This window comes from Hydra vulgaris, chromosome 13 (genome assembly GCF_038396675.1).
Source record: "Hydra vulgaris chromosome 13, alternate assembly HydraT2T_AEP".
NCBI classification, from domain to species: domain Eukaryota; kingdom Metazoa; phylum Cnidaria; class Hydrozoa; order Anthoathecata; family Hydridae; genus Hydra; species Hydra vulgaris.
In genome coordinates this window covers 23,893,399-23,908,929 of record NC_088932.1, presented here as the reverse complement: position 1 = coordinate 23,908,929, position 15,531 = coordinate 23,893,399, and the positions used below count along the sequence as shown (strand labels likewise).

The window sequence follows — 15,531 nt, the reverse complement described above, 5'->3', positions numbered from 1 at the left end:
CTCTTCTTATGGTGTATCAGATAACATCTTTAAGATTATTGAATTCTTCCTTACCAATCGTAGTATAAAAGTTTTCTTTGATGGACAGCACTCTTCTTCATTTCCTGTAACTTTAAAGATTCCTTAATTTCTATTCATGGCCCTATACTTTTTTTAATTTGCATTAACGATCTCTTCGAAATTCTCACATCTAATGTGGCATTGTTCACAGATGATAGTACCATTTATTCTTGTCTTGAAAAGAAGCCAGTGCTCTCTGATTGATTGGGAGGGAGGGGGCATTGAAGATTGAAAATGATCTCACTTCTGCTACACATGGGACTTCACTTCTGCTACAGCATGGGGCTCTCAGTGGCTGGTGAACTTTAATTCAGATAAAACTCAATGTTCTTTAGCTAATTGTTACCACAACAATTTGTTTGGAATACTGTTGCCATTTCTGGAGCAGATCTTTAAATGATGCTTTTTTTTTTTTTTAAACAAGGTGCAAAAACACATTGTAAGCATAGTTAGACCTGCAGCCAAGCTTCAACCATTGTCACATCATTGTAATGTTGCTTCTCTTTCTCTTTAAATACTATAATGGGCGCTGCTTTTTTTGTAGATGGGCAAGCCTTGCTTGTGCCATCTACAAAAATTCATTCTCCCATCATTTTTTTCCTGGTTCATATAATTTGCAATCTTTTAAGTCACCTGATAATCTTTATCTTGCTTTATAAACTTTATCTTTTCTCTTCCAGTAACTTCCAACTCTAGTGGTTGCTTGCAGCTTTGTTGGAACTGAAGATGTTTAAAAAAATCTTACACATAATTTTTTAAAAATTTGTAAATATAATAGTCATAGTATTAGTTATGTAAAATTTTTTTCCAACCAAAAATTGAAAAATTACAAGTTTTTTATAATTTTACAAAATTAGGTTAGGTGTCACTCATATAGTTGAAAACTAGTCATTGGAGTGACACCTAAATAAAATAAACAAACAAAAAAATAATAATAAATAAATTAAAGCATGTGTAAATTAAATTAATTTAAAAATAATAATAATAACAATAACGATAAAGCTATAATAAATTAAATAAGACAAAAAGTATGAAAACACTAAATTAATAACAACAGCAAACAAAAATAAAAAGAATTAGCAAAACAGCACAAATAAAAACAAACTTTACGCATGCGAAAATGCAAACCTAAAAAACTTCTACATTAAATTAAAAAAATTAAATTAAAAATAAAAAGAATCTTTAGTTATATTGGTGAAAAAAAAAGGTGTAGAAAAATTAGTAAAATAGAAAAACAGCAAACAACAATAAAAATAATTTATTTAAATAATTAATTTATCTATAAATAAAATATTTTTAGATTCGTTATAAATAAATAAAATAGAAATGATTCGTTATAAATAAATTTGTAAAATTGTATTACTATTAAAAAATAAAACTATTTTATGTTTACAATGTCGAATTATTTTTATAATTATTGTTTTTTCTAAATATTTTGCTCATAAATAAATTTTCTCTCAAATTAGAAATATATACAATAATGGTGAGTGGTATGTAGTTCAAATTACTCGAAGTGGAGTTAATGCCACATTAAGTGTCAAACCAATAAATCCCTTTTATCAAGTCCTAGCCAAGTCAATTTCAGAATATCTAGGACCTGCTGTTATCCCAACTGGTGTAAACATTATTTTTGGAGCTCCATCTAAAGATAGGTATCAAATAGAGTTAAAACATACTTATATATTATAGTTAAATTTTTTCTAAACTTTTGAATTTGATAAAATCTATAAACAATGCACAGTACAAAGCTAAAGGCACTTTTTTTTACTAGTCAAATTCCTCCAACTGTTTCTGGTATATTTGCTGGAGATATGCGAAATTTAATGATTAGCGGAAGTTCAGGTGATTCTTTGACTAATAGACAGTGGAATGGTGACTATCTTATTGAGCAAAAGGCAACAAGTTATTATGGACAAATTGATGGTCTAGTATGAATCATTTATATAATTTATTTGCTGTTATGGCAAACTTCATATATTTTATTTTATATTTATAATTTATATATATATATATATATATATATATATATACACACACATATGGGCAATTCCATTTTTAACTTATGTTACACGCGCAACAACTTTATCAAATATTTGCCTATTTAAACTGTAAATACTATTTAATAAAAACTATTTAGTTAATTTGTATGAAAGCTGTTAATCTAAAGAACAAAATAGGCTAAAAAATTTTGAGTCTAGGCAAAAAAGGGCGAACTTATTACTGAAAAAGCCACTTAACTTACGTTACACAGAAAACAAGGTAAAAGAATTGCATCAACTTTTAGCTCAGATTTCTGGAATTCAGTAAAGTGGTTTGTATTAGAAACTTTCACAATATGTTGAAAATTCTATACCAATTTAAAAAATATATAAATATTTATCAGTTGTCACTGGCTAAGGAAAATAAACTGGTTTTTTTGGTACTATGTATTTAACTTACGTTACATCACTTACATATACTATTATCGTGGATTTTTTATATCTATTATTAAGAGTTAGAGTTACGTAACGAATTGCAAAAGTATTGAAAATTACAAATAATTAATTAATTAACAAAGAAATTTTAAAAAACTGATGGTACTTTTCCTGAGTGATTTTTCATAGAATTTATAAAAGTTATCAAATCGAAAACAAATTTTCCACAAGACCAAAAGCAACTTTAAAAAATTCAGTATGACAACTTTATTAATACTTATTAAATCATTTAAATAATAAAAATTTTATTTTGACTAAATTTTTATTTACACTTCTTACGTTTATGCGTATTGTATTACATGATTTATGGATGCATTTATGGATCCATTAATTGCATTACATGATTTATGGATGACCCCCCATTAATTACCCCCTCCTAATTTGTTTTACTAATACAAAAATATTAACCAAATCATCGCATTGGTTTGACAAGGTCAAACTTAAAGAACTTAAAAAATTAACTTAAGGAACTTAAAAAATTATTTAGTATTGCAACTTTATTAATACTTATTTGAGTCATTTAAATAAGAAAATCTTTGATTTGTCAAAGTTTTTATTTACACTTCTTATGTTTATGTGTATTGGCTTATTTTCGTTAGGTTGAATTTTTAAAATGCTGCAAAGTATTTACATTTAAATCTTTTAAAATTTTTTTGATGTAAAAACTGCTTTCGCCGTTTAGGAGTGAGGTTTAGGTATATGACCATTTAGGAAGGGCTTCAGGTATATGTGATTGTTTGTGACATGAGGAAAGGGGTTAAGAATTGACAAATATAGGGTGACATGCTTTATGGATGACCCCCCATTAATTGCATTTACAAACAATTTATTTAATGAAAAGAAAAAGACAAAAAGGTTCTAACTGATTTTTTTATATTAGGAGAATAGCAAATAAATCTTTTTTATTTGTTTTTAATGTCCAAATAAAAATATTTATATAGTTCTTATTTTTATTTTTTTATTTATATTTATGTCAACCAAAATAAGAATAGATAAACAAATGAAAAAACAATAATATAAATAATTTTAATTAACAGTAAAAAAAAAAAAAAAGATTTTTTTTCTAAATTCTCCTAATATAAAATGTTTTAGTTATAACCTTGTCAAACCAACGTGACGAAATAAGAATTACTTAATGACGTAATTCATTTTGTTAACAAAAAAGCGCTCGAACTTTAGTAAATGGGTGTAGTAAACTTTAGTAAATGGATTTTCATTTTAAATGTGTGTAACTTACGTTACACACATTTAAAATAAAAAGGTGCTTTAACTAAGCATCGTTATTCAAAACTTTAAATGTATAAACATAACATTTAATATTCTTAACTACAATGAAAACACAAAAGTTGTTTTTAAAATAAACCAATAATTGCATAATAAACTGCAATCCTGTTTTAAAGACTTGGTTATTGCAAAAAATGTTTTTCATGTCATGATAAACAACACTTGTTATGTATATATTCTTGTAACATTGACATTACAACTATATGCTTGTAACAAGTAAAAATCAAATTTTGCCTTTAACAAACAATTTTTTTAACAAATAAACAAACAGCTTGTGCATAAACCAAAAGCTCTTGTAAAAAGCTTTTGAGAGCATAACTGGTCATGTTCGTTTTAGGAGAGCTTTTCTATGCTCTCGCACTTATTTATTCTGCCAAGGCTTGTATGTATATATATATATATATATATATATATATATATATATATATATATATATATATATATATATATATATATATATACATATATATATATATATACATATATATATATATATATATATATATATATATATATATATATATATATATATATATATATATATATATAATATTTGTTATGGTTTTCATATAATTGTTGTAAAGTAAACCTTAACCTCAATATTATCTCAAATTTTTAATAGATTGTTCCTGGCATACGCTTTTATGGTTACATGTGGTGGGAAAAGTCAAGTTCTTATGCAGTACTTAATAGCTTCTTAACAGAGGATATTATCTCTATATATATGAGCTTCAAAACAATCCAATTAAATGGATTGATATTATATAGACCTCCAGCGGTGAGTTTAAATGTAATGTAATCTTGTAATGTATTTAAAACAATCTTTTTAAAAAAAAAAAAATTTACAAAAATATTTAATTTTAGCCTAGTGGGTATCATTTTTACATTGGGCTGGTAGCTGGCAATCTTTTTATTGCATTTACATCAGTGACAAACACTTATAGTTATCAACCATTTGTAACAAAGAATAAAACCTTAAGTGATGGGCAATGGCATAACACAAGTGTTGCTTATACACCACAAGGGTAAGTGGTTATACATCTTACTTTTTGTTTTTACATCTCAATAGTAATTTAACCTTTCATTATTATTACCTGTTTAACCAGTGCAAATGCAGAAAGATCAAAAACACATCACCCATTTATTCAGTGAAAGTTCAGAAAGATCAAAAACACATCAAAAAACACAATTTAAAACAGAATATTTTAACAAAGGCTTTTTTATCGGCAAAATAAATTAACAAAATAAAATATGAGTAAATTTTTTTTCCATCACTTTAAAGTAATTATTTTTATTCAGCATTTTTTCAGAATTTTTCTTTAAAGGAAAGCTGGTGTTTTATTATAGCTAATTAGATTCAGTGAAGTTTAAGTGCATCTGATGAAACAATATACAAAAATTTTACTGTAAATAATTTTTATCACAGTTTTAAAATTTTATTATAAAGCTTATTTTTAATTCAGTTTTCAGGTTCAGGTTGATGGAGAAATTTTGTATCTTGGGTGGTTTGGAAATTCTTTAACACCTAAATTAGGCATGGGAAGTATTTATGTTGGTGGAATTCCTACTGGTGTTTTAGTTGATTTGCAACTGCCAACTACAGCTTCATTAGCCATTGATTTTTATACAATCCTTATTAATAGAATGTAGAAATATTACATTAGTTATTTATTTCATATTTGTATATATACAATATATTTTTTTTAAGCATATATATATATATATATATATATATATATATATATATATATATATATATATATATATATATATATATATGTATATGTATGTATATATGTATACAACAGTTATTTTTTTGTTATTTTAGTGAACAGAACAAATTTGCAGTCACGTCTAGTGGTGTCTCTTATGCAGGGATTACACCAGGAGTTAACTCACCTCAACCTTTGCCATCTTGTGCCGCTTCATTTCCTGATTACCTATTTTCTCCAGATCCACTACCAGTACAATTTGGTGCAACCCCTTGGTATGGTTATCAAACATACATTGGTTTTCAATTAAGTGAGGAAACCTTACAAAAATATTTTTCTAGCAGGTAAAAAATGCTGTTGTATTTATTTTAATTTTTGCTATATAATTAATTTTTGTATATAATAACCATGTTGTTTATATATGTAATTACATAACTATCATAAATAAATGCCGTAATTAAAATGTATGAGTATATGATTATTCTTGTAATTTGGTAATTTTACTTATTCAATTTATTTAATTTATTCTTATTTAATTATTTATTTACAATTTATTTAGTTTTGTAATTACAATGACTTTTAAAGCTATGCTTCCAGATGGTATCATGTTTTATATTGCAGACAGTGAGACAAACCCAACACAGTATGTATCTTTAGAATTAATAGGTGGTCAACTCAGATATGAGTTTTTCAATGGTAATGAGAAAGTTTCAATAAATACAGAAAACATGACCAGCTACTCAAATGATGGTAAAGTATATAAGGTAGATGTTTGTTATAAACTTATAATGTATATTATAAATTTTTTGAGATTTTAATAATATTTTAATTCTGAGATATGTTTTAGGTATATCTACTGCGTATTTATCAATTTGGTGCCATGCTTATCCCTGATACTATGGAATACAAAAATGCTCGCCAAAGCAATGCAGCATCTATAATGACTTTAAAAACACCCTTATATATTGGTGGTTTACCAAACAGCATTAATGCACCAAACTTTGTAAAGAGAAAGTATGGGTTTTCTGGTTGCTTCCAAAAGTTTGAAATATCTTCTGGAATGGAAACATACCCTATCGATTTTACAAATCCGGACCTTGGAGGGACACCAACTGGAACACTTCCATGCTATTCTAACACTGAACCTGGTGTTTACTTTAATGGCAATGACTCCTGGGTTTTATATGGTACTTAACTATAGAAATGTTTTATATTTTACGAATAAAAATGCTTCTATCCTTACCTTTTATCCTTACCTTCTATCCTTGCTATCCTTACCTTCTATCCTTACTATCCTTACCTTCTATCCTTACTATCCTTACCTTCTATTTTTACCATCTGTCTTTACCATTATCCTTAACTTCTATTCTTACCTTTTAACCTTACCTTTTGGGATTATATAATATAAAGCATCTCACATTTTTTTAAATTTTTAAATATTATTCAAGTTGTTATTTTTAACAGTTAAAATATGGCACTTTAATTGTTACACATGTTATACATGTTACTATTGTTTTGTTTTGTTTTTTTCGATTTTATTTCATTACTTTTTCTTTTTTTAGACTCGACGTTTCAGCTTGAGATAAATTTTGATATTGAAATGCAGTTTCGAACGTATGAACGTTCTGGATTACTTTTCTACGCATACTCCAAACAGACTCCTCAGGGTGTTGGTAAAAACATATTAATTTTATTATTTTAAAATACTTTTTTTGAAAAATAAAAAAGTGATTTACTATATAAAATTACAATTTTTAACTAGGTTAAAAAGTTAAATACTTAAATATCAGCTCCACATAGCCATAACTTACAGTATGTTTTTTAGGAAATTCAATCTATGTTCCATGATAAAGCATCTAAAAATCAATGTTGTATACATGCATTACAACTGTATACATACATTACAAAAAAAAAAACCTTTAACCAAAGATGCAGGAGACCATTTCACCTTGTAAATCTAAAATGGGCTTTAGGGGCCCATTGCATTCAATCAATAATAAAAAATTAAAAATGAGACATGAGTTTTATTCAAGAATTATTAGTACTAATTTTTTGTTAATTATTCATATTAAAAATTGCCACTTTGAGTAACTGAGGCAAAATTTAGAATGTGCCTATAGTAAATTTTTTATGCTATTATTATTTTTAGTTAGGTTTGTTCCACAACACTTTATTGCAGAACATTGCTTTTCTATTGGGTATTATCAGTTTCTTTGAAGAAGTGTAGTCTATTGCTTGCTTTCTCAAAAAAAAAAATTTTTCTTTTAATGGCCGTTTCTTTTCTAATAACCTTTTGTTATTTTTTAAGGACAATTATATTGTCTTTGGCTTTTGCTCCAATCTAAACTATTTTTTAAGGGTTACTTGTCAAAACAACTGTGAAGATTTTTTTTGGTTGAATAGTAACATAAGGAATAGGTGAAACTTCTTTTACTGAAAAAAGATTTTCATCTGATATTGTTGGTGGCACAACAAGATAAAAAGTTTTGTCTCTAAACTTAAACAACAATTTGGGAAATGTCTAGAATTTGCTGTGGTGTAATCAATAATGATTGCTCAGGTACATTTGGTTGTGTTTTTTTTTATTTACCAGCAGCTGCAAATAAATATCAATTGGAATTGCTGAAGTAAATTTGTTGTCTGTAAAAGCATTTTGAGTGGTATTGAGTGGATTGAGTGGTATAATGACAGTGTTAACAGATCTGTGCTGTAACCAGTGATTAGAATTTCTGATTAAGATAAATAACATGATAAATTTGATTTGGAAAAAAGTTAAAAAGTTTTTAAACACTAGCTTGATTAAAGCCTTGTTTTCTTGCTGAAAGTATTTGCTCTGGCATTCTCATAGACAGTTCTGTGTGTTGAGTCGAAAACCTAATAACCCAATTAGCTTTTATAGACATGGTTGAGCTGAGCAAATTGGTAGACATATCTACACAGAACTTAGGTAAAAATATCTGCCATACAGTGAAAAATATTTCCCCCTATTTGTCTGATATGAGTTACCAGCTCCATTTCAACAGAAATCACACATTTTGTTGATTCAAGTGACTTCAATGGGGCAGGGTTCTATGGGGCTTTGACAGGGTTCAGATTCTGTCTGCATCTTTTTTGCAAAGTACTCTGTGGCACACTGAACTGCTTGCACACTTTTTTTAAACTCATTTCATTCTATTTTATAGCCTCAACAGCTGTTGACATAGACCTCTTATTCCAACACTGTTTGTCTGTTTTTCTGATATATCCCCATCTAAAACAAGAAGTTACAAAGGACTTTTAAATTCAATCAAATACTTAAAATATCTTCGAATGTAACATTGTTTCTATATTTGACAAAATTATTTTAAAAATTACTAAGGTCATTAAGTACAGTGCAGGTTTTAAACCAGTTGTAGATTTTTCATAATATATAATACAATACACAAGGATAAAATAGCTTTCACATTTGGTCAAATATTACATTCTGTCAAATACAAAGCAAGCGTGTATTGTATTTAATACACTGATTATGGAAATCATGGAAATGTCATGGAATTTTATTTAGTCATTGAAAAAGTCATGGAGTTCCTACAGTTTCATTTAAAGTTTTGAAAAATTCCAGAATTTTTTAAAATGAATTTTATTTATTTTACTAAGGTCATTTTAAGATATTTGCAAACAAAAGTACTAGTACATCCAGTCTAAGATCCTTACATCCAGTCTAAAACCTTTTTGAAAAAGATATGAAGGTATTTTTTTCAGGCCAAATTTTGAAACTTTTTACTTTTGGTCTGCATATTTTTAATGACCAAATGGAAATGGCTAGCACATGGCTAGCACTGAATATTTTACCCTAGTAATTTATCATGAAATTTATATTGAGTCATGGAAAAGTCAATATTAGTCATCAAGTTTCTTTTTCTCAAGCTTGAGTGGCCATCCTGTAATAACAAAAATTTTGAAAAAACATCAAGTATTGTCAAACAAGGTGAAATTGATCAATTTTTTTACATATTGATAATTGAATATTTTGTCATCTTTACTTCTTTTTATTTTTATTTTTTATATACCTTTTTTTTTTTATACCAAATGGGTCTTAGCTATAAATGATGATTTATTTAAATGAAATAATGACTACAAATATTTTTTAAAAGCCCAAAAAGTGATCAACTTTATCTTGCAGGGTAAAAATTAATCATAAAAATGTTCAAAAAATCAATTTCAACTTTTAAGGTGAAACTGATCAAGTTTTATGCTTTTAAAAAATTGTAGGCTAATACTGCAGTTAAGCACCAAAAATTATACATATATTATTATATTTTCTGCACACTGCTTTACTCATTTCTCTAAAGGTTAAATTGTTATTTCTTTTTTTACTTTTTGTTAATTAAGAGATTAAATAATATAAGAAGCAGGAATTGTGTCTAACTAGTCTTGGGAATTGTAGCATACGACCACCACTCTGCTTGTTCACTAACTTTGTGATCTGTCACTTTGTTCTACATGTTTGTCATCTGAAGAATCTTCAGATTGTTGTTGAGTTTGTGTCACTAATCAGACTAATCAGACTTTCAGAATTTCACTTTACATGAAGAAGATCAGATATACTGATCTTCTTCAAAACCGTAGTTGTCGCTTTTTCTGCACCAGTTTCGAAGTCATTATTGTTGGTTTTTCTGGTATAATTAATTATTATTCCCCTCATTATTTGTTTTTCCCCATCTTTTCCATCTTTTCCACAGTGTTTCACTACAATGGTCCCTATTGCATTTCAAAAACAGTTGTACTGGTACCTCCACCAACATCATGGTTCTTCAAAAGAATGCATCTGATTCCTGTCAAAAGGAAAAATACTGGTCACCCTGAATCCAGATGTCTATATTCAATATATATATAATGTCAAATATATGTCATATCATATGTCAAAAGGAAATATACTGGTTGCTCTGAATCCAGATGTCGGACTCAATATATATGTAATGTTTAAAAGTGTAGTTACAGGTGTCAATTTGATAAAACTCACAAGGACTCGCAAGGACTCCACTTGTTAGTTGTGCCCTGGCACTAGATCACAACCCCAACCATGAAAAAAGTATTTTACAGGCTAAAATGCACAAAAATGTACAAAAAATGCTGAATAAATACATATAAGCATTTTGTCAAATTTACATACACCTGTAACTGCACTATCAGTAATTTTTTATATTTTGTGTGTGTGCATGTATATATATATATATATATATATATATATATATATATATATATATATATATATATATATATATATATATATATATATATATATTTATATATATTTATATATTATATATATATATATATATATATATATATATATATATATATATATATATATCCCACTTTGCCTCACATAAAATTTTGAGTATAGGTTTGGATCTGTCAAAAAATATTTAATCATCATTGTTTGTAAACAACTTATGCTTTTTAAATTTGATTTAAATTTACAGTTAAATTTAAAATGATCAGTTAGTTTATTATTTGTGAATTGTGAATCACTATCCTGTTTCATCCTGAACTGCAAATTATGACTTTTTAATTGTCTTAATGGTGATTTGTGACTGTTTTTGCTTGTTATTTTATTATTTTTATTGACTATTTCATTTTGTATTTTTTACAGCTTCGAGAAAATTGTGATTAGTTACAAAAAATTTATAAGCAGTTACATAAAATAACAAATAGTTACAAATATTTGCAAAAGTTTTATGACCCATTAGGAAAAAAAGTGAATTACATTTATGAAAAATAACAAAAATTCTAAGAGGCGACACAAATATTATAGATAAATTCCTAGGAAACTGGAATGGGACTTCAGTCATTCACTATCAACAACTAGATCTCACCATTCACAGTGGGTCAGAATATTCACATTGGGTCAGAATTTTAAAACAAAACTAATAACTAATTTAATATTAGTATATTATAAATATTATTAATATTGTATTTACCAAATTTAGCAAGGGTACCAAAATGAGGTTTGCGCTTCTTTTGAATGTGCTAATTTTTATATTTAACTTCTATGGTTGCAATTTTGCATAGCAACAACCTATTTTTAGAAGTTATAGATTTTTCATGAATGTTACATTTACAGAATTTGACATGAGTTTAAATATAAAGTGTAGGCTTCTTTAAAAATTATATATACAATTTTTATATTTAATTACTATGAATACCTAATTTTGCATAGCATCAACCTGTTTCTGGTAGTTAGAGATTTTTTATTTGTGCTGCACTATACTTGTTATGTGTAATAATATGAGGTCTTTATATTTGGTTACTATAGTTACTTAATTTTGCATAGCAAAATTAGGTGGTATTTCACCTATGGTTAACTAATTTTGCATAGCAAAACTAAGTAACTTTAGTATTGTTACCTTAACATTATTATTGTTAGCGCTCCCACTACCTCTTGCTCTTAGTTGATCTACTACCAATCCAAGTTTATCCAAGAACATTTTCTGAATTAAACTCTTTTGCTCGATTACTGAGTTCTTGGCTTCAAAAGATCTTGCTTGCCAAGATTAAATTTTTATTTTATATGCAATATGCAATAAGCATTCAAAGTACTTTATCCAAGCATGCAAGCTTGAAAGACCATGCTGGAGACTGTGAGTGGAATGTTTTTTTTTAATAACAATGTAATAATATAATAACAGAATATAATAAACATAATAATAAGATAATAACAGAATGCTTTTTTTTAAATAACAATTTCAATGTCATTCATGATGGGTTACATCCACACACTAAACATGACTGATCAGAGTCAGTTGTGATGGGTAAGTGTGCACCTTTCTATTAATCATAGTGGTTTCATATGGTTTGTAATAGATATTTTTTGCCCTTCAAAAAAAACAATGGATTGAATCAAATTTGCCATTTTATTTTTAAATTTACTTTATCAATCAACACAGGCTTAGTTTCCTTTTTAAACTCAAAACTCAGAGGTCGACACTAAATGGTTGGCGATGGCTTTAAGTTTTTCCATAAAATAACTTTTTTTTCAACTACACTCGTAAATAGCTCTAAATTACAAGAAGTGCTATTGATAATTTTTGCTTATAAATGCTTTGACTAATTGAGCCATCAAATCCAGCTTTGTAATATGATGTTACAACTACTCTCTGTAATTCTACTAATCTTTTACAAGTATGGTATACCAGATCTTGTAATAGAATATTAGCTGAATAATCACTTACAATTATGTTATTAGGATAGCATAGTTCTTTTGCAGCTCTGATGTTATATGCTGGGTATATACAAATTTGTTTCTCTAAAGCATTATTATGAATGTATTGATAAAAAGTCCCTGATAAGTTACAATCTAAATGTAGTGCTAAAGCCTCAGCCGGAGTCATTGTTGTTGGTTTACTATTTGTTTCTAAAATGTTATGAACAACTTTACCTTTGTCTTTCCTTTTATGATTATTTAATTTGACTTAAGCTGCAAATAATATTTGATTAGTTGTACAACTATCTACAAATGTTCTAATTTTTCTATATTTTTTTCTCTTTTCTCCTTTGTCTGCATTCGATCTAACATTTTTTTAAACTTTTAAAAAAGTTCATCAATTTTTTCTTTATCTCCTCAACTTTCTATTGTTCAATGAAGTTTCAAATCAGATATAATTTGACAACTTAATACGGAAGACTCTTCATACATAGTGAAATATACAAATGTATCAGAAATAATCAAATGATTATTTCTGATACATTTGTATATTTCAAAATATTTCATTATACATCTAAAAAAATGTAAACAATATCACGTGAATTAAAATAAGTAATAAAAATTTAAAAACAAAAGTAACCCTAACTTAAGTGACAACCCTAACATTAGTTATTTTCATAAGAGGGAGGATGCATTAGAGCTGAAAGAAGGATGCAGTAGAGGTATAGGTAGTCAGTACTTAAATTTAAAAATAACATATTTTTATCATCCTCATTTCATCAAAACTAATAGAATTCATCAACAAATTATTCGGCACTTTTAAATTACATCAGTATCAAATATTAAAACCCTCTCAAAGTGAGGGGGTTTTAATATTTGTACAAAATATATTCAGCTTTAGACAGCACTCGGAATTAGGGCTGGCATTTGGTAATGCCGACCTAACTGCCGACCTGAAAGTGTTAAAGGTCGGCAAAAATTGCCAACCTCATTTCTGTGTTTTATGGTAACCCCTTTGTGTCAAATTTTTTTTGCCAACCTGATTCTGACCTCTAACAGTTTGAGGTCAGCAATTTATTGCTGACCTGATTTTTCCTAATTCCGAAGGTTGGCTCTAGAGCTTGACAGTGTTCAAAGTTAATAGAAGTAGCAGTGAAAACTAATTTTACCTCATAGTAAACGTTTTAATTATTTATTATATATGCTCATATATGTGTTCGCTTGTGTTCCAAAAACATTTTTGACTTTTTTCACAGTGGGTCAGAATACCAGTTTTTGAGACAAAATTTATAACTATTTACTTAGTTATATGTTCACCAAGTTTGCCATGTGTACTAATATGAGGTCTGTGCTTCTTATGAAGGTAATATTTTTATTGTTTGGTTGCTATGGATACCTCATTTGCATAGCAACCAGGTTTTTTGGTTATTAATTAAGTCAATTTGAAACAATATTATTTATTATTTTTAACTATTAACAGTATCGTAACAAATTTTGGTATACATATTAAATGAATAATGTGATTTTATGAATTGTTTTGTTGCATTAGACACCAAATTTGCATAGCAACAATATTATTTGCTTTGTTATAATAGTTATTGCAAAGATATATTCATTGGTATCAACCATGAAATTTTGTTTATATGCTAAAAGGTTTTTTTATTTAATTTATACAGATTAGACATAATCAATGTAAAAGAAATGTGCATGCAAGCACCGCAATATAAAAGTAATACGAATATAAGTTAGAAAAATTAGACATCTACAGATCAACAACTGATGGATCATTTGGTGCCTTCAATAAGTCAATCACACTAGGAGGAAACGCAGAATTTTTTTGTATGATGATTGTAGCTACTACATCTCATACTGGCTATAAGAGGATCAAAAGAACACATCAGCCACCTCAATAAATCTTCATTGTTGCTGTTTGGGATATCTTTCTTTTAAAGCTCTCTCAAAACCTTTTCAAAATCTTTGCTTCAAGACTCCTGGCTCTCCTCAGATAGCATTCCAATTGGCAGAGCCATGTCTAACAACATCATGTCCATGGATGAGTATTCAATGAAGACTTTGTGTCATGTAGTACTATGGATAATGTTTGTTATATTATTTAGCAACTTGATAATAAAATACATGTAGCTTGTCAGGATCAATATTGAATCCAGATGAGAGTGTTACCAGAATATGATATTATTGACAAAGTTAATATCTAAATCAGTTTTTGCACAGACTTCTTTAACTCTCTGAAAAATTGCCTTCCAGTGTTTCTGTAGTTGCTTGTTCCAAAGCCATCTGACTTTGGCAAAACAATAACAAGATAAACTTCATTTCTTAGTCTTGCCTGAATTACCTTCTTCTTTTCAGCTACAGAAGCCTTATCCACATCATTTCGATATTTTTATTTCAAGCTTGTAGCTAATGTATAAGCAACATTCCATGTACCTGATATTTGCTTAGGTACCTGACACAAGTTCCAGTATTTTATTTTAATTTTAAATAATATAGAATGTAATGCAGCTTTGACTTGGTCTTGTCAATGGTACTGTAGTTTTATTGATCTTCATTAAACAAAACTTTATAAACAGTATCACAATTTTTGCCAGGTTCTTGAAAAGAAAATTTATTGTCGCTCATGTATTGAAAATTTTTTTTATACTTCATGATAACTGAAAACTAGTCATGAAGTAAGACAATATTAATGTGCTTTATATGTCATTACATCTTCTGAAATGATGATGTAATGGCATATAAAGCACATTAATATTGTCTATTGAAAGTTTGTAATCATATCAACCCATGCTGCTATATATAT

At 27.5% G+C, this 15,531-nt stretch overlaps 1 protein-coding gene across 1 annotated transcript in view; it reads left to right on the top strand.

The window, feature by feature from the left end:
- LOC100197510 (laminin subunit alpha-1) overlaps positions 1–15,531 on the top strand; it is a 119,733-nt gene that overhangs the window by 92,395 nt on the left and 11,807 nt on the right. Inside the window, exons 41-49 of the mRNA XM_065815339.1 lie at positions 1,527–1,712; positions 1,832–1,988; positions 4,441–4,596; positions 4,683–4,843; positions 5,282–5,464; positions 5,647–5,874; positions 6,090–6,294; positions 6,378–6,717; positions 7,093–7,203. Of these exons, the coding sequence (XP_065671411.1) occupies positions 1,527–1,712; positions 1,832–1,988; positions 4,441–4,596; positions 4,683–4,843; positions 5,282–5,464; positions 5,647–5,874; positions 6,090–6,294; positions 6,378–6,717; positions 7,093–7,203 (1,727 nt within the window). The remainder of the gene's footprint in view (positions 1–1,526; positions 1,713–1,831; positions 1,989–4,440; positions 4,597–4,682; positions 4,844–5,281; positions 5,465–5,646; positions 5,875–6,089; positions 6,295–6,377; positions 6,718–7,092; positions 7,204–15,531) is intronic.